This window comes from Chiloscyllium punctatum, chromosome 49 (genome assembly GCF_047496795.1).
Source record: "Chiloscyllium punctatum isolate Juve2018m chromosome 49, sChiPun1.3, whole genome shotgun sequence".
Taxonomy (NCBI): domain Eukaryota; kingdom Metazoa; phylum Chordata; class Chondrichthyes; order Orectolobiformes; family Hemiscylliidae; genus Chiloscyllium; species Chiloscyllium punctatum.
This window is the reverse complement of record NC_092787.1, coordinates 22,305,846-22,326,087: the sequence shown is the minus strand read 5'-3', so window position 1 is coordinate 22,326,087 and position 20,242 is coordinate 22,305,846. Positions and strand designations below refer to the sequence as shown.

The 20,242-nt window shown below is 37.9% G+C and overlaps 1 protein-coding gene across 4 annotated transcripts in view; it reads left to right on the top strand.

Annotated features, from left to right (window-relative positions):
• The window catches only part of camsap1b (calmodulin regulated spectrin-associated protein 1b), a 111,246-nt gene that overhangs the window by 41,392 nt on the left and 49,612 nt on the right, over positions 1 to 20,242 (top strand). For all 4 annotated transcript variants that reach the window (XM_072565817.1, XM_072565820.1, XM_072565819.1 and 1 more), the window contains exons 2-4: positions 10,099 to 10,361; positions 12,970 to 13,131; positions 17,010 to 17,090. In XM_072565817.1, coding sequence (XP_072421918.1) covers positions 10,099 to 10,361; positions 12,970 to 13,131; positions 17,010 to 17,090 — 506 coding nt within the window. The remainder of the gene's footprint in view (positions 1 to 10,098; positions 10,362 to 12,969; positions 13,132 to 17,009; positions 17,091 to 20,242) is intronic.

Here is a 20,242-nt window from a genome sequence, read left to right as displayed (position 1 = left end):
TACAAATGATTAGAATTTTCCCCTGGGAAGTAGGAGCAGAGTAGGCCATTCCGCTGACTTAGTCTCATGGCCATTCAGTGAGATCATGCTGATCTGATAATTCTCAATTCTACTTTTCTGCCTTTTCTTCATAACCCTTGATTCGCTTACTGATTTAAAAATCTGTCTATCTCACTATCTCAGCCTTACATATGCTTAATAATCCAGCCTCTACAGCCCTCCATAATAAAGAACTCCACCAGTTCTCCAGCCTCTGAGAAGAAATTCCTCCTTATCTCTATCTTAACCAGTGACCTCTGAGATTGCGCTCTCGAGTCCTAGACTCTTGGGAGGCAATAAGCTATCAGCACGTATCCTGACAAGCTACAAAGAATCTTAAATTTTTCCACCCGGTCTCCCCTAAATATCCATGAGTACAGGCCAACCTACTCAACTTCTCCTCATAAATTTAGAGATGCCAGTGTTGGACTGGGGTGTACAGAGTTAAAAATCACATAACACCAGATTATAGTCCAATTGGTTTATTTGGAAGCACTAGCTTTCGGAGCGCTGCTCCTTCATCACAATCAACTGATGAAGGAGCAACGCTCTGAAAGCTAGTGCTTCCAAATAAACTGGTTGGACTATAACCTGGTGTTGTGATTTTTAACTCTCCTCATAAAGGCATCTCTCCATGCCAGGAATCAACCTAGTGAACCTTCTCTTATATGGACTGCTTCAAGTGCCAGTTTATCTATCTTGGATAAGGGGACTATTTGATGCTTCGTGTAGTTTTCGCAAGACTTCCCTATTTTATACTCCATTCCCTTTGCAATAAAGAACAGCGTTCGATTTGTTTCCACTATTACCTGTTGAACTTACATGTTAGCTTTGTGATTTGTATACAAAGACACCAGATCCCTCTGCACTACAGCTTTCTGCAGATCTTTTCCATTTAAATAATATCCACTGCCAAATTACAACACCTTTTACACTTTCTTCCATTTTATTCCATCTGCCAAGTTTCTTTCCCCAAATACTTAACCTGTTTATATTCCTCTGCAGACATCCTGAATTTTCGTCATGGTTACTTGCTCTCCCATGTACTGTTGTGTCATCCGCAAACTTGGTGATCGTGCATTCACTTCCCTCATCCCAGTCATCCACAGGGATCAGTGCTCAGTCTGCTTTTGCTTGGCATTCATATATATGATTTAGATGAGAATATAGGAGCCATGGTTAGTAATTTTGCGGATGTCAGTAAGATTGGTGATATAGTGGACAGTGAAGAACGCTATCTAAGATTACAAAGAGATCTTGATCAATTGGGTCCATGTGCTGAAGAGTGGCAGATGGAGTTTAATTTAGAAAAATGTGAGGTATTGCAGTTCGGTAAAACAAACAAGGGCAGGACTTGTACAGTTAAAAGTAGGGCCTTAAGTAGTGCTGTAGAACAGAGACATGAGGGTTCAGGTACATAATTCTTTGAAGTTTGCATCTCATATAGATAGGGTGTTTAAGAAGGCACTTATCATGCTTGCTTTCATTGCTTAGACCTTCTAAGTATAGGAGTTGGGAATTTGTTATACAAGATATTGGTGAGGCCTCTTCTGGAGTACTGTGTCCAATTCTGGTTGCCCAGTTATAAGAAGGATATTAAGCTGGAGAGGGTTCAGAATAGATCTACCAGGATGTTGCCAGCAATGAAGCATTTGGGTTAGAAGGAGAGGCTGGGTAGACTGGGACCTCATTTGTGGAGCGGAGGAGGTTGAGGGGTGATCTTATGAAGGTTTATAAAATCATGAGGGGTATGGGTAAGGAAAATGGCAGGTGTTTTTTTTTCCCCCTGAGGATGTGAGATTTCAAGACTAGGGCTCATCTTTTTTTAAAGATGAGAGGAGTAAAGTTCAAAAAGACATGAGAGGTAATTATCTTACACCGAAAGTAGTTCGTGTGTGAAATGAACTTCCAGAGGAAGTGGTGGATATGGGTGCAGTTAAATTGTTTAAAATACATATAGGTAACAACATGAATAGGAAATGTTTGGCGATATGAGCCAAGCACAGGCAGGTAGGACTAGTTGAATTTGGATTTATGATCAGCATGACTAGTTGGACCGAAGGATCTGTTTCCATGCTGTGTGCCTCTATGACTCTATATTGCTTCTGTGTTATTTTAAGATAGGTTGAAATGTTTGTGCAAAATTTGCTGGTTGATAGTTTGTTGTGAGTGCAGGTGATTTGAAATTTCAAGAACAATGTAGGTGGAGTTATAAGTGCAATTTCAGTAATTCTTACAGGATTGCAACTGATTTTTATGGCTTTTTGTAAATAGCTGATAATTAAGTTTGTTATTTGTAAAGGCAATTTACTGCAACGGTAGTTTTGGAATGAGGAACTTAAAATATATATGTGTATTGATAAAATCAGAAAGCTTATTTGGAAACTTAATGCACCAAGTCGTGCAAGCCTTGATTTAACATTAGTCAATCAAGTTATTAGCCTGCAGTGGTTTTGGTGTCTGATTCAGTGCGGTATACTAACTACTTGAATCCGTACTCATCTTCTAAACTGGTTAATTGGTCGTTTATGAAGTGAAATTTGGTTTTTAGCATTCATTCCTCCGTGAGCTGAATATTATTTTTCTGATCCATATCTCCTTGTTCCCTTTGGGTTTTGGTATAGTTTTTTATGATGAGTGAAAATCCTGTTAATTCTAGATAATTATTCGTGTTCTCTCAGGACGTCATTTCATAACCTTTTCAGCTATAGTGGCAAAAGCCCCAAGTTGAGTTGCCCTATAATTATTATAACTCAACATCCGTGGTCATATTTGGACCTTCCTTTTTCACTATTTTTTCTGTTCTCCCTAGATTGGGATCCTAAGAAGTTAATTTATCGTTCCAACAAGACACTGACAATGATCTTTGTAACAATTCAACTTCTTTCTTTGTTCTATATTCTATTTCTTAAGCGATGATGGAAGGATCTATTTTTATGTTTTAAAGTTCTAAATTACTTGTGTTTCCATTTTATTCATTTTTTAAAGTTGCATAATGAGGTCTACTCCAATTTCAAATCTTAGCCTTATGGATTTATAGTAATCCTGTAATTCATCCAGTCTGTTGAATGCTTCAGGTTTCTTAATTTGATAAAGAAGCAGTTATTATTCCCTGGTATTCTATCTTTTGTCTATAAATGGTTATATTCAAGTATTAAGCATCGCAAAAGAATGCAAGGAATTTGTTGCTATTTTTATGACTATCAACCTGGAATGTTGAACTGTGCTACATATACAAAAGACAAATGAGGGCTTGTAGTAAATAGGGGGGAATTGTTTCTGTTGGCAGAAGCAGCTGTAACAAGAACATATGGATTTAAAGTAATTGGCATAAGATTTTTTTATGTATCATGCAAATATGATTTCATATGCATGCCTAAAAATGTTAAAGGCAGATTTGTTAGCAACTTTCAAATGGGAATTGGTTGAATACTTGAAGGAAAAAAATGTTGGACTGTTAGGAAATGGTAAGAGAGTGGGTTGATTGTTTTTTTTAGTGCAACCTAAACTAGAGTTCTAGGAATCTACACACTCAATGCTTATGTTCATTTAGAACTTAAACCATTCAGGCAATGTATATAAAGTAATAAAGATAATACTTAAGTTAGGCAATGACTTTTCTGGCCCAGTGTGAATCTTGCTTCATCATTCTATCAGGAGTGCAAGCCAGTGTGTAGTTCGGAGTCTCTGTCCCAGCTTATCACCTGCTAATGTGTTTTTAATATTTTAATAGTGATTCTGGTACTTAAAATGGAGTTGATAAAATTAATGCAGAAATTATAAATAGGTAATATTTTTAAAAGGTATGAAGTGAATGTGAAATCAATGCATTAAGAGTATTAAGAAGATGTATCAGGATTGTTAAAAATTGCAATGTGATAGTTTTAATTGATAGATGTTCAGAAGTAATGAAAGTTAAAAAGAATTATATAGTTTTGTGCTCTGTTTTTGTCGGATGTCATGGAATTTAATATTAAAATAAAATATAATGCAATTCCAAAATGTGAATGCTTCTTTTTGAAACATTGCAATTTTAATTAATAACTTTTAATGTAGACCTTCTTACAGAATAAGTTATCCAGGAATGAAGCTAGGCAATATTCCTCATTCATCTACACCTTTAAGGCCCGATCTCTGAACAATTTCCTCCACATTCCTTCTGCACACTGTATGACCTCAACTCCAAATTACAAACTTGTTAATGCACAGAAAAAGGCTTTCAGCCTATCACGACTGTGGAATTTGTCTAAATGAATATCTTACTTAACTGATCTAAATCTCTGCTTTTTCTTCTCCCCTTCCCCCCCCCCCCCCCCCCCCCCCAACCCCCAAATTCATTTCAAATTCTTGCATGACGGTGCCCTCTAAACTGTTTTGGCTTTGTTACCCAGTGTATCTATTTCACAGATCATTTCTGTGTGTTCGCTTCATCTTTTCTTTTTTTTGTTGTTTACTTGAGCTCTGCATACCAGCATACAGAGGAAACTCAACTATCCAAATGAGATGGGCGACCACTATTTCATTCAGATAATCGAATTTAGCTTAAACAGGGAAAGCCATATTGATCCAATGCTGTGGTCTCCCAGAAAATTTGTTTAAATCTATAATTTTAATGAATCTGCAAACAAATCTTTGCAGTCTGCTAATTACAGGTTAAAATGAGAAGAACTAAGCCCTTACCATGAAATCCCAGCATTAAACAAGGTCCCGAACAGCTTCTACAATCGCAAGACCATTTACAGTATGCTATCAGTTTCTGGGAACTCAGTCTTCCGATAGAAAGATGGAAGCCCTTCCTTGTGCATGCGTTTATGTTATCGGCCTTTTTGTTTTTAAATGAATGGCTGGGTAAAGTGCTGGGAACACTGTAATACACTTACTTTTGCAAAGAGCTGTGTAACTATCCTTACCTAAAAAATAATCCAGTTGCTGATGCTTGAGCTGCTTGTGTTTCTTTGTTTTCGCCAGCGTTTTCACATCATCTTCAGTACAGGTAAATTGAATGTTTGTAATGTTTTTGCAGGACCTTGAAATCATCTTCGGATAATCGAGGTTCCTCTGTATTCTTAAGTCACTCTTCCCCTTGACACTAAACTTCCCAAACTTATCCCTGACTTGATAATCTGTTTTAAGAACATTAGGATATTTTGTTATGAAAAAGACACTCTGTGGTTCACCACGTTATTTTTAAAGACTCTTTATCTTTTTAGCATCTTTAATAGATTTCTTGATGTCCATATAGAACTGTTTTGAATATATTTACTTTAAAATGAGTATGAATGGAATCAGTGCTTGAAATAACTATGGAAAAGTGACTGGAATGGAACATTGTTTATTGTTGAACACCAAAATATAGGAATTACTTGATGTAGCTTTGCTTGCTGAGCTGGTAGGTTCATTTCCAGATGTTTCATCATCATATTAGGTAACATCTTCAGTGGGCCTCTGGACGAAGCATTGTTGATGATTTCTGTTTTCTATTTATATGTTTGGGTGTCTTTGAGTTGGTGATGCCATTTCCTGTGGTGATGTCATTTCCTGTTATTTTTCTCAAAGGGTAGTAGATAGAGTCTAACTAGGTGTGTTTGTTGATAGAGTTCCAGTTGGAATGCCATGCTTCTCGGAATTCTCATGCTTATCTCTGTTTGGTTTGTCCTTGGATGGATGTGTTGTCCTTCCTTAACTGTATGTAAGGATACTAGTCAGGGAGGGTCATACCTTTTCGTGGCTAGTTTTCTGCCTGTTTGTCCAATGTAGTGTGTGTTTACAGTTCTTGCACGGTATTTTGTAAATGACATTAGTTTTTCTTGTCTGTGTAGGGTCTTTCAAGTTCATTAGCTGCTGTTTTAGTGTGTTGGTGGGTTTATGGGCTAACATGATGCCAAGGGGTCTGAGTTGTCTGGTAGTCATTTCCGAGATGCCTTTGATGTAGGGGAGAGCGGCTAGGGTTTCCGGATGTGTTTTGTCTGCTTGTTTGGGTTTGTTGCTGAGAAATCGGTGGACTGTATTCGTTGGGTACCCATTCTTTTTGAATACAAAGAATCACCTATACCATGTATTCAAAAAGAATAGTTACCCAATGAACACAGTCCACTGACTTCTCAGCAACAAACCCAAACAAGTAGACAAAACACGTCCAGAAACCCTAGTCACTCTAGAGAGTTTTGTCTTACAGATATTTTTTTCAACAACCTTTTCAGAGATGTTATGACACACCCCTAGAGCAGGTGGGACTTGAACCTAGGCTATCACTGCCCACAGCTAGGAGCACTATCGCTATGCCATGAGTGTTTTGGGTCACTTTGTTTTTGTTTTTGTTTTTATCTGTTCACCACCAGAAATCAAAATGCTGCCAGTTAAGGTTTACAAGCAAAGCCCATTATGGGCAATGTAAACCATCAAAAGTGAGGAGGGTGAAGTGCGAGTGGGAAGAGATTAAATCAAAATAGAATTGCACAGGGGGAACCAAAACACAATATCCCTTGTGGTACCCACCTCTCTAAAGGCATCAACTGCTTTGATAGACACTACATGCTTCTCCTCCAGTGACACCCAGGCACTAACGTAACCGAGGATGGTGGTAGAGAGTCAGGAGAAATGATTCACCTACAAAGCCCACTACCTGGACCTGTTAATGGTCACCCTCTGGATCTGCTTTTTTAAAAATATATGCGTCTGGGTTTTTTTAACATCTGAAAGTGTTATCCCTCAAAAACAAACAACTTTCACCCCACCACCCAATCACCATGATTGTGTTTTTATTTTTAGGCTGTTAACTGCCACTGGTAATTACCTGTGCAGCCAACTAGAAATTTACTTTTGAAGCTTATTGTGGGCAATGTGATGGGTCTGTTTTTTTAATAAGAATGAAATCAATTTTATTTACATCAAGTCAAACTTAAGCCGTGTTTTTAGATTTTGTAAACAACCTGTTCAGAGATGTTATTACACACCTCTGGACCAGGTGAGACTTGAACCGAGGCTTCCTAGTTCAGAGATAGAGACGCTACCACTTTGCCACAAGAACCCTGAGTCTGCTTTATTTCTTTAAATCATCAACTCTTTTATATTTTCTAATCATCGTTTAAAGATGTTGTTACATACCTCTGGAACATATAGGATCTGAATTCAGGTTCTCCTGTTTCATAGGGAGGGACGCTATCATGATACCACAAGACCACCTTTTTCTTTCTATACCTAGAAGTACTATCACATACATCTTAGCGACTTTCCCACCACCAAAATCACCATGACCTTTTTTGTTTTCTTCCCTTTAATTACCGCCAGTAATCTCCCGTGTAACCAATTAAATATTTACAAGCAAAATCCATTCAGGGCAATGCAAACCATCAAAATTGAGGAGATAGAGAGAGACAGAAGGGGCTATATCAAAATGGAATTCGAGGGAGAAATCCTGCATGTCTGTCTTGTTTAGTCAAACTGTTCAGAGATGATTTGGAGATGCCAGTGTTGGACTGGGGTGTACAAAGTTAAAAATCACACAACACCAGGTTATAGTCCAACAGGTTTAATTGGAAGCACACTAGCTTTCAGAGCGATGCTCCTTCATCAGGTGGTAGTGGAGGGCTCAATCCTAACACACAGAATTTATAGCAAAAATTTACAGTGTGATGTAACTGAAATTATACATTGAAAAATGGATTGTCTGTTAAGCCTTTCATCTGTTAGAATACAGTGATAGTTTCACTTCTTTCATGTGTAAATCACAACCTCTTTTTTTAAAAAGTTGCATTCTCAGGTTAGCTGTTAACAATGGTGATAGCTAGACTCTGTGTTCTCTGTCTATGCCATGATGTTTAGATTGTTTCTAATCTAAAAAGTGAGATAATGAAGCTTTACATAAATTCATGCAGTTTTTGAGCCCAGAGTTCTACACGGATGCATGCAATTTTTGAGCAAAGTACAATGTAACCCTGAAAGTACAAATTCACCCCACAAAATATATGTGTGCATGGGAGTGTGTGTGTATAGTGAGTGCAGAGTGTCTTAAGTCTGTGAGGGGGTGCATGTGAGAGTGTGGGAGTGTGTGTGTGTCTGTAAGGGTGTGTGTGGATATCTGTGTGTGCGTCTGTGTGTATAGGAGTGCCTATATAAGAATATGTGTGTGTAGTGCAATGGTGGTCACCTGTAATGTGACATGAACCCATGGGGAGGGCCTCAACCGGGACCTTGGGTTCATGTCACATTACAGGTGACCACCTTTGCACTGTATATACATAAGCGTGCGCACACGCACACTCTCACACGCACACACAGGCACTCCTACACACAGACATGTACACAGACCCTCCCACACTCTCACATGCACCCCCTCACAGACTTAAGACACTCTGCACTCACTACACATACATACATACACTTTCTCACACTTACAACCCCCAACCCAGACAGGCACACAGACAGATAAAGTCCCACAATCACACATATATTTTGTGGGGTGAATTTGTACTTGCAGGGTTATATTATACTCTGCTTAAAAACTGCATGCATTCGTGTAGAACTCTGAGCTCAAAAACTGCATGAATTTATGTAAAACTCTGTTATCTCACTTTTTAGATTAGAATCAGTCTAAACAACATGGCATAGACAGAGAACATAGGGGGCCAACACCTTCAACATATTGTCTAGCTATCACCATTGTTAACAGCTAACCCGAGAATGCAACTTTTTTTAAAAAGTGGTTTTGTGAATTACACATGAAAGAAGTGGAACTATCACTGTATTCTAACAGATGAAAGGTTTAACAGACAATCAATTTTTCAATGTATAATTTCAGTTACATCACACTGTAAATTTTTGCTATAAATTCTGTGTTGGGATTGAGCTTCCACTACCACCTGATGAAGGAGCGTCGCTCTGAAAGCTAGTGTGCTTCCAATTAAACCTGGTGTTGGGTGATTTTTAACTTTGTTCAGAGATGTGCTTACACATTTCTGGTGCTGGTGAGACTTGAATCCAGGCCTCCCAGCTCAGAAGTAGAGAAACTACAGCTGTGGCACACGAGCCTGAAGCCCTGTTTTTTTTTTCTTCTTTTATACAAAGCCCTGCTTTATTATAATTTCAATTCAGCCTGCTCAGAGATGTCATTACAAATCTCAGCAACAGGTGAGTCTTTAATCCAGGGCTCCTGGCTCAAAGGGAGGGAATATACCACTGCCTCAAGCTTTGTTTTTTCTCTCTTTTATACGAAGCCCTGCTTTTTTAAAAAAACTTCCTTTTTAACTTTTTACCAAGGGAAATCATGCTCAGTGAGCTCCAGGAAGAGATTCATTCATGATTCCTCTTGGTCCTTGTAGGGGTTATCACAGTGCGATATGCTATTGTTGTTGTTGACTTCTTAAATAATTTGATTATTTTGATCTTTTTATATGTATACAGTTGGCTCTGCTATATCAATGAGGAGAAAGTGAGGACTGCAGATGCTGGAGATCAGAGCTGAAAAATGTGTTGCTGGAAAAGTGAAGCAGGTCAGGCAGGATCCAAGGTTTCCTGAAGAAGGGCTTATGCCCAAAACGTCGATTCTCCTGCTCCTTGGATGCTGCCTGACCTGCTGCGCTTTTCCAGCAACACATTTTTCAGCTCTGCTATATCAGCAATTCTTCGCGAATTGGCTTTAAATCGATTGAAGAATTTAGATATTTATTTGTAGACTGCGAACTTTGCTTACCTATATTGGATATAACTTGATTCTGGCCTCATTAATTTAAATGGCATTGCTATTGCATGATTTTCTTACACTGCGCGATTGTACAAGAATAGAACTGTCACGTTATATGAGAACTGACTCTATATAAATTTGAGTTTATTTAGAAACCCATAAGTAAATTCCTTTCAAACTAAGTGTTCTGGAGTGAGCATGCTTATATTATTATATTTTACAGGTTTTAATATTAACCAAGCCCAAGAATTGGGACTCTAGCTGTTTCATTATAGACCTCTATTTAGGATAGAAATGACAGAAGTTTCTTATGATAACAGTAGATATGATTTGCTGTAAACTTTCGTAGCTGCTTCTAACCAATCTGTGATTTGTTACAGATAATATCCCGGAGGATTTAAGAGATGCTTTCTACACTGACCAGTATGACCAGGAACACATTAAACCACCTGTCATTAAGCTGCTGCTGTCGAGTGAACTCTATTGTCGTGTCTGCAGCCTAATTCTGAAAGGGGATCAGGTGGCTGCATTGCAGGGTCATCAGCCTGTCATTCAAGCATTGTCTCGCAAAGGCATTTATGTCATGGAAACTGATGATTTACCAGTTTCAGAATCTGACCTCGTGCAGTCTCCAATCAAAATGGTGAGGGAAAAATATTCTGCTGCTTCTTTAAACCTTTAAGTTTTTAAAAATTTAAATTAGTGGCTATCCAATATCTCTAGACTAGTCTGTCATTTTTGAATTATTAAGTTAGCTTTCTGTCATATATGGGTTGGAAAATCAAAAAGCATAGCACAGAAATAATTGCATGGCTAAAGTTATCTGCCATTATCACTGTGTTCTAAAGACATTTGTATCAGTACTTTGGTTGCAGTCAGTTGTTAGTTTTGGCAGGGGGATGGTGGTTGCTGGATAGAAAATTGTGATATTGAATGTAATGAAGCAGGGAGTATTTTAAATGTATTTGGGCAGTCCTTTGTGTTCGAAGTTGGTCATTCTTTTTGGATAGAGAATTGGTCTTGCTATCTGAACTGCTGAGGACTATTTGAATGGAAACCTGTCCTGCACATTACAAGGGCTTAACTAGTTTCTGTGGTTCACAGACTGTTTTCTATTTCAACTTTTCTTAAAAAAGTTAGATTAGATTCCCTACAGTGTGGAAACAAGTCCTTTGGCCCAACAAGTCCACACTGATCCTCCAAAGAATATATACTAATGGTCATACAACCCGCGAGATACTGTTGCTTGACTGATGAGTTGAGAGAAGTCCTCATTGTTGACTGTAATACTACATAGTGTATGGTCGTAACTGATCGTGTCTTTATATTTCCTGGTGCTCACTCTACTCCAGCTTTAGGCTAGGAGTTTGTTGCATTCTCTGTGAACCATTGCCCAGCCCCCTTGCAATATTGTTGGTGGTTTGATGCTGTTCTGTGATTGTTTTATTCTGGCATGAGATTTGCAGTATGTTTTGCCAGTCCAAAGCAAGGGTTTGCTTCTTTGTTTTCTGTCACAGTATGATTTTATATTCTGATGTTAGAGTGCTCGTATGTTGAGCTAACAGTTACAGGATCTGGGCTAATATGAGAATTGAGAGTCCAGGGAAATAAATGAATTCTAATTGGGGCAGCAACACTGGCTTCCACAAACTTACCTTTTGCTTGTGCTGTTAATTATGTCAAAACTGCATAGTTGGAGATGATAACCTGACAGTAATGCAAATCATCTACATTTTGATACTTGTGATGCTGTTATGATACCTGCACTTGCTCTCTTGGTCTTAAAAATCAATTTTATGTTTAAGTAGAGATCATTTTCTCTGAAATCTATTGGAAATACTTTCAAGTGGTTAATATTTTACTTTATTTGTGTTAATGTTTCCTAAAACCTTGCTGGAGGTTCCTTTTTTAACCATTTTCTGTATGCTGTTTATTGCAACTATTTTAGTATGAACAAAGAAATTAGGAGCAGGACTGGGCAATATGGGCCCTCTAGCCTGCTTCGCCAATTAACAAAGTCATGGTTGATCTGATTCTAGTGTCAACTCCACTTTTCCCACCCACTCTCAATAACCATTGACTCCCTTGTTAATCACGACTAAAAGTTATTCTGTTTTCCAGGCCATGGCATGAATGCTGATGCTGTCTTTGCAAATAATGTCTGTCTCTTTGCTGTGTTTGTCTATTAATTTGAAGTTACTTGGCTGATGCAGAAAGTCTTTTATTGTAAGCTGACAAGATGAATTGTGAAAATAGGGACTTAAGGAACTGAGAATTTTGTAGAGTGGCCACTGTTCAACTTCAGTAATTATGACCAGACATTGGAGTAAATGACCTAATTCAGGACGCTCTACAACACTGACGCAATTATCAAATGCTTGTATTGATGGCAGTATCTTTTCCATTGCAGCTCATCAATATAATGAGCAGAAGATAGAAATGAAAAGCCAGAAACAATGAACATGTCTTTCAGATACCTCCGTTCCACTGAGCATTATAATTTCCTTGGGCCACATCAATGGCTGAAAAAGATGAGCTTTGGTAGTGCTAGACATTTGTAATTTGGCAGCATCAGTTTTACTAGCGAACATTCTGATGCAGTTTATTTCATTAATTGAAAGGTTTTTGGTACATATTAAGCTAGAACTATCTCTTCAAATTGTTGTGCATTTCAAGCATTTTCTGTACCTATCATACTTATTTTACATTTGTGTTGCAGATTGTAAGTATTGTTATGAAGAATTCAGAGCTGATAGCTGTTGACTTGAACAGTGCAATTCAATGACTTTCAGGGATTCAAATAGGGGCAGTTTGGGGCACTGTTATTGAAACCTGTCTTGTCTGAAAGCATGGGCTGAGTTTGAACAATTAAGTTTTTAAATTCTGTAGCTTGACAGTACTACAAAAAGTCAAGTGTGTGTTGCTGGAAAAGCATAGCAGGTCAAGCAGCATTCGATGAGCAGGAGAATCGACGTTTCAGGCCAGAGCCCTCCTGATGAAGGGCTCTGGCCCGAAACGTTGTTTTTCCTGCTTCTCGGGTGCTGCCTGACCTGCTGTGCTTTTCCAGCAACAGACTCTCGACTCTGATCTCCAGCATCTGCAGACCTCCCTTTCGACTTTCTACAAAAATATTAAAGTTAAATCCAGACTATTCATTCATCTATGCATGAACTCCCAGTGTTATGAATGAAGCACAAAACATGGTTTCTTCTTAAAAGTAACATAGCGGTCACCTGTTTCTGCCTCTCCAGAGTGCCCACATGGCTTTGATTGATGCACTGATGATGGCTTATACAGTAGAGATGATCAGCATTGAAAAAGTAGTGGCCTCTGTGAAGCGTTTCTCTACATTTAGTGCCTCAAAGGAATTGCCGTATGATCTGGAAGATGCCATGGTGTTCTGGATAAATAAGGTAAATGTATAAAACTGTGCTGCCTGTACATTGAAAACTTGTGTTTCACTTCTCTCCATATTCATTCCCAGTTAATTAAACCTTAACTCAGTGGTAGCACATAAATGCCACATCAGAGTCTTCAGACACTTTAAGCTGTTCTACTGTACTACTGGAGAATTCACATTTTTGAAGGTGTTGTCTTTTTGAGGAGATATTGAGTTGAGACCTACCAGCTGCCTCAGGTTTTCCTGGTGTCTTGGCCAATATTTATACCTCAAGAAACAGCATGAAAATAGTTGAATATAAATTGCAGACTCTGGAAATCTGTAATAAAAACAGAATATGCTGAACACTAAACAGGTTATACAGCATCTCTGGAGGGAATAGATGAGTCAGCTATTCGGACGTGAATTCTTTATTAGACTTGCAAGGTAAGCAGTATTTTAAAACATACAAACTAAAATATATTTTTTATCTTCCACCTACCTTTCCCTTCTTCTCTTAAGGAATGAGAAGCATTCTTTATTCCTCCCACCAAATGAATTGCTTCACATTTTTACTAAATGTCATCTGCATATAGCTGTTCATTTTGGAAGTTTATTTTTGTCTTCCTATGGTTATGATGTGGAGGTACCAGTTTTAGACGAGGGTGGGCAAAGTCAGAAGTCACACATCACCAGGTTAAAAACCAACAGGTTTATTTGATATCACAAGATTTTGGCGCACTGCACCTTCATCAGGTGACGAAGGGGCAGCACTCTGAAAGCTTGTGATTCTAATATAAACCTGTTAGACTATGACCTGGTGTCGTGTGACTTCTGACTTTATAGTTACTAGCTAAACCTCAAAATTCAACATTGTTTGCACATTTCAAAGCCATAACTCTAATTTGCTCTTTCAAGATCTTTATATCCATTGTGAACATAAGTTCATAGCTTCCAAATTAGATCCATTTCATAGAATCATAGAATCCCCACAGTGTAGAAGAAAGCCATTCATTCATGGGATGAAGGCGTAACTGGCTAGGTAGCATTTATTGCTCATCCTTAATTTCCCAGGTGACAGTTAAGATTCAACTATAGTGCTTTGTGTCTGGACTCATATGTAGGCCAGACCAGGTACAGATGGCACTTTCCTTCCCTAAACGGCATGAGTGAATGAGATGGGTTTTTCCAACAATTGGTAGTGGATTTATGGTCATCATTAAACCCTTAATTCTAGATTTTATTTGTATTGAATTCAAATTCCACCATCCGCTATGAGAGAATTTGAACCCAGGTCCTCCGAATATTATGTGGATCTCTGGGTTAACAGTCCAGCGATAATACTACTAAGCCATCTCTTGAATTTTGTTAATCTTTCCTTTTAAGGTTGCTATTGATAAACTATTGATTCAAAGTCCTAGGTAATGTTCTAAGAGATCCAGGTTCACCTCCTGCTCTGGCAGATGGTGGAATTTGAATTCAGTGACATCTGGAATTAAGGATCAAATGAAAACTATAAACCATTGTCGATTGTTGGGAAAACCCATCTGTTCTGTTGATGTCCTTGCCTGGTCTGGCCTACATGTGGCTTCAGACCCACAGCAATGTGATTGATGCTTAATGCCCCTGGGCAATTAGGGATGAGCAGTAAATACTGTCCTAGCAATGCCCACATCCTGTGAATGGATAATTTTTCTCCAATTTATTTTTACTTTCTTGGTTGTTTTCTCCAAGCTTTGTGCCAGCTATACTTTTCCAAATAATTGTCTTAAATCTTGTTATGATTTGACCACAACTTCTTTGCTTCATTTCTCTGCTCCAGTTCATTTCCTGTTATGTGATCTTGCTGCACTTGCTTCTCTGTTGGGCTTTTGACATAGTGGGACCAAAGTGGATCTTGTGTGTGTTGTTTCTTTCAAATTCATCCCCTTTTCTCCCATTTGTTTTCTTTCCCTGCCAGTTTACCGGGGAGATTTGAAAATCTCACATGGTGATCATGCTATTTTCTATTACTAATTTTTCCATATATTTTTTTTCTCTCTAATAAAATTCGTCTGAAGTAAAAGTAAAACTAGGAAAATTTTGAATCTCAAAAGCAGTGGACTTTAGAGCTTGAGAGCCAAACAAAACAATAATGTACAGTTCTGAAGAAGTCACAATCGAAGGGCTATGTGCTCTGGTCTGACTATACCTGGCACACTTTGTGCAGTCCTCGTTACCAGCACATGGCGGGGATGCCCAAGCACTGGAGCCAATGCAGGTTTTCAATTTTCCAGTGTTAAATATACAGAAAGACATTTCAACTTCATTACATTTCTAAGTTAGGAACTATCAAAAGCTTAGTTTATGCCATGCATTTAGTGTAGTATTCTTTTTGTGTTGTTTTGTAAAGGTGTAATTACCCCAACAAATGCTTAGCAACATAGAATAGTTAGCAATGAATAGCAACAGTCAATAATCGCAGAAGGTTGTTGGTTCAGTTGATATTCAGGCAGCTAGCTACGTTGGCAAAAGGCCAGATTGTTGATCAGCTGGTTGAATAAAGTTACAATGATGAAAATGCATGTTGCACTAAGAAGGCAGTGTATTTGAGTTCTTCATTAACTTCAAAATGTTGTTTTTTTTTATTATTGTAATGCTGTTATGAATTATAAGGATTAATTTGGCTGACTTAATAATTGATCCAACTGGTTACCTGCAGTGATAGTTCGCTTACAAAATTGATACATGTAAAATCTCCGACATGACTTTTAAAGTTATAGCTTTCAAGTCCTTTATATTTCCCTTGAAACATGGTAAAGAATGGCATTTAGTATATCAAAGATGATATTTAGTGGATAATTTGTTTGCAGAAACTTCATTGTTTTCAGTCTGATTACTGGTTAGCTATGATTGGGCATTGCTTCCTGTTGGCTGTAAGGCAGGTGGACCTGACGAGATTGTATGTTGATGGGCATTAAAGCTAACTCATAATTTTGATGTTACTGTGAGATCATAGTAGTACCTCAAATGTTAGACCAAAAATGATGGTGACTGTATAGTTTAATGTTGGTGAACTAGGAAGATTGCATTTTGAATTGTAACTAATCTGTATTGTTTGTGGTATAAATCACCTCTCAGGACTACAGTACATCCCAGAGTGCTAAATGACCAGTTAAGTACTTTTGCATTGTTGCAGCATAGAGAAATGTTTAGTCAGTAATGAACAAGGCAAGTTCTCACAAACAGCAATGTGAGAATGACCAGATAATTTAAAAGGATAAATATTTGTCAGAATATTAGATAATTCACCTGTTCTTTGAAGTAATATCTTGAGACCTTTTATGTTAACTACAGAAAGCAGATGGCGCCCCATTTTAATATTTCAGTTGGAAGCTGGCACATTTGTCATTAGTGTCAATATGCACTGCAGTGTCAGCCTAGGTAGTTGTGTTGAGGGCTCTGGAGTTAAAAGTAAATTCACAACTTTTTGACTCTTGAGTGAGCATTGACAGCTGTTAATTTTACAAGTGTGCAACATGTTTTAAATATGTCATATTTATAATTTCAGACATGTAACCTCTTATTTTAAAAAAGGCAATTTTTTTCCAGCATTTTGTTTTTAATCTCTTTTCTACTTCAGAGTGACCTGTCTCGAAGAATTGTTACACGTTTTTAAACATTCTTCAAAGCTCTTTATTAGATGTTTATGTACAAGATACATTTAATAAAAGTGTTTACCTAATGTTGTTTGCTGGAAAATAAGAAACTGAAAGGTTGTTTTCCTAGTTTTATGTTTCCTCAATCAGGGCTTATCTGTTAGGAATACAACTAGTATTTTATTTTTCCAATGCCCTGCCCTCCATGACATATTTACCTACACCTATTTATTTCCGTTTTAAGATGCATCTCTTTGCTGCCTTGCCATTTCAGGTGAACTTAAAAATGAGAGAGATTACCGAAAAGGAGTTTAAACTTAAACAGCAGATTGTGGAAAGTCCAAGTCACCAAAAGGTTAGTTTAATGGATTTATCCAGTTGTCCTATGCTATAGATCAGTAATCATCAACCTTTCGCAATTAAATGCATTTTTCCTCAAATGTACTTAAAGAATATGTGTCATCAAACAAACCACTTTTTAAAAAAATTGTTATTAAATATACATTTTATTCTTTATGCGTCCTTTAGAATTTGATATTTAAATGAGGCATAAAAAGTGTATTATGTACTTTTTCAATTGAAAGATTGTAAATGAAGTCTTCAACATACAGCCACTTGTGTTTATCACTGACACTGCCAGTTAACGGATTTAATAATGACTGAGGTTTTCTTTCTTGATACCATTAATTTCCTCCTATGGTCTTTTCTTCTGGTCTTTTTCTTCTATTTTGGCACTGCATTGGTCAATGCATGTCCTGCCTTTGTCACAATTTCCACAACGAATAGATCAATGTGTTTGATACAGATCGTTTTTCAAAAGTGTTTGTTCGTTTAAATATTTTAATGTACAATGGCTCACTGATCGCCTGTGGGGTTGAGACCTGTGATTCATATGAACTCAGCACACTTCCTGCCCTCTGCAGTTCCTATTTATATCTCTCAAGATACCTCACCACCTTTCCTTACTGATGGAGCACCAGCTTTCTGACTGACCATAGTTCCCCATCACTATTAATTGCTGCCAAATATGACAGCCTGGCTATCTGTCAGTGTTGAAAGGTAAAGGAAGACAGACATGCTTGGATGTATTCAAACAGGCTCAAAATAAGTGAGTGCTAAGAGACCTAGCGAAGAGCACTGTGAAATATCCTGTTCCTATGCTTGAAGCGGGTCGTTGTCAGAAAAGCAGTCTTGCAGTAGTAATATAAGGTGTTGGTGAGTTCTAAAATGCAGTGTGTTATGTTAGCCCCAAATGTGCACTAATGTGGCTGTACGTATGTCAATGTCCCCCTTCATTTGATGAAGATTGTAGGTGGAGGCTTCCTGTAGAGTGTTCCCTGGGGTGCTGGGAAATGTTGGCCAAGATGGATATCTGACAATGTGCTGGCAAGTTGCTAATGCCAGGTTTCTGCCCAGACATTCATGTTGGGAATTGTCAACATCTAATTTCTCCCCACCGCCTGAGAAAATAGCAAACTCCATATAAGTGAAATAAATTTAGATAATGCGATTTTAATGCATGCAAATAGTACCCTTGTCACTTATTAGAGAGATTCTCATCTTTCCATTAAAACCTTGAATGGAAAAGTGAGCTTTTCTCTTTTGTTTTCCCAGAATCTTGTTTCTGTTCTCACCATATTTTGCCAACTGATTTGCTATTATTAATTTCATTTGGGGCTGGATGATTCCACCCTCTAAGACTAGGTGCACCCATAACCATACAGTTTGGAAGACATTCAAGGACAGTTGAGACTTATGGTTCTTCATTGGAGTGAAAGTATTGTGCAAAAATAGCTGCAGAAATTTTTAAAGTGATCAGGGAATATTTTGTGCAGTTTTACTTTTCTGGTGTTGTTTGACCTTTTACTGTTTAACAATGCAATAGAGTGGCTTGGGGCGAGACCAGAAACTGTTGAAGCAATTAACGTTAATGTTTAGTGGTTACAAAGAAACAAGCTTCTGTATCCCTAAGCTTTTACAACAACTATCAGTAACATTAAATTAGAAAAGACCAGACTTACTGGGGCAGGCAAAGGGAGGAAACTATAAAATTTAGACGGGTAGCCTGCTGTTGAGATCCTGTATGTACCAATTGGGTGGAAGATCACAGCAGGAGGACTATTTGAAGACAACAATGGAGCCAATTAAGTAAAAGCAGCAACATTTATGACAGTGGAATAAACAGATTAGCAAGTTTTAGAGGAAGATTTGGAGACAAAAAGCAGTTCAGCAAGATGTAAATGACAGGCTAAAGTAGTAGAATGGACTGAACTTGAGGCAGTGGAATGAAGAAATCTGAGTACACTACCACCTGCAAGTTCCTCTCCAAGCCATTCACCATCCTGACTTGGAAAGATATAACATATAGCCATTCCTTCACTCGCTGGGTCAAAATCCTGGAATTTCCTCCCGAACAGCACTGTGAATCAACTCAAAACATGTGGACTTCAGTAGTTTAAAAAGGCAGCGCATGATGAACTTCTCAAGGGCAACTGGTGAGAGGCAATGAATGCTGTCCATGAATGACATCCATGTCATATGAATAATTTTTTTTTTAAAAATGTGGAGTAATACCTTGAGTGGAAGAGAACCCTGAGTTATTTGAAGCAGAAATAGAAAGTTGTCTGTAAGTTGCTCTAAGTGCATGAAGAAAGATTAAGAATAGTAGCAGGTGAATCTGGGAAGCTCGGTAACAAGCTGAGGGTGCTAAAATGCAACCTTGTGTCACAAGGCTCAAAACTGCATCATGACTGATTATCGAGAGTTGCTGATCTGAATATTTACATGGGAGACCTATTATAACAAAAGGCATTATTCAAAATCATGACATGGGCAGTCAGGTTTGTATCGATCTAAGCAGCTTCCCAATATCTAATTTTGATTCCAGGCATTATTTCGGCACTGGAGAGGTGTGTAGAGAAGGTTTACATGGCTGATACCAGAAGTGCATGGATATAACAGGAATGGATAGACAAGCTAGGTCTCTTAAGAAAAGAAACTGAGAGGTGACCTCATAGACGTCTTTAAAATTAAGAAAGGTTTTGATGGAGTTTACATGTAGGTAATATTATTTCTTGTGGGGAAGAGCTAAACTAGAGGCATCAATATAAGGTAGTCCTCAAAAAAAAAACCAGTAGGCAATTCGAAGAAATTTCTTTACTTAGCTTGCTGAAACAGGGAACGTCTGAAGCAAATGATATAGATATATTTAAGGAGAGGCTAGGCAAGCAGCTGAAAGAACAGGAAATAGATGATTGCAAAGGTATGTTTCAGTTAGAAAAGATGAGTGAAGGCTCAAGTGTGTGCAAAACGTTGGCATAGGCTGTGTGGCCAAATGGCCTATTTCTGTGTCATATGTTCAGTGCAATCTTAGATATGCAAAAGGAACTGCTGGGAATATGGTCATGTTTCTGTGCTTAACGTAAAAAATATTTTTTATTCTCTTTTGGGTTTTCAAGACACATTTGAAGGCCTAACAAATGGCTTTTTCATTCCTTTTCTTCAAAG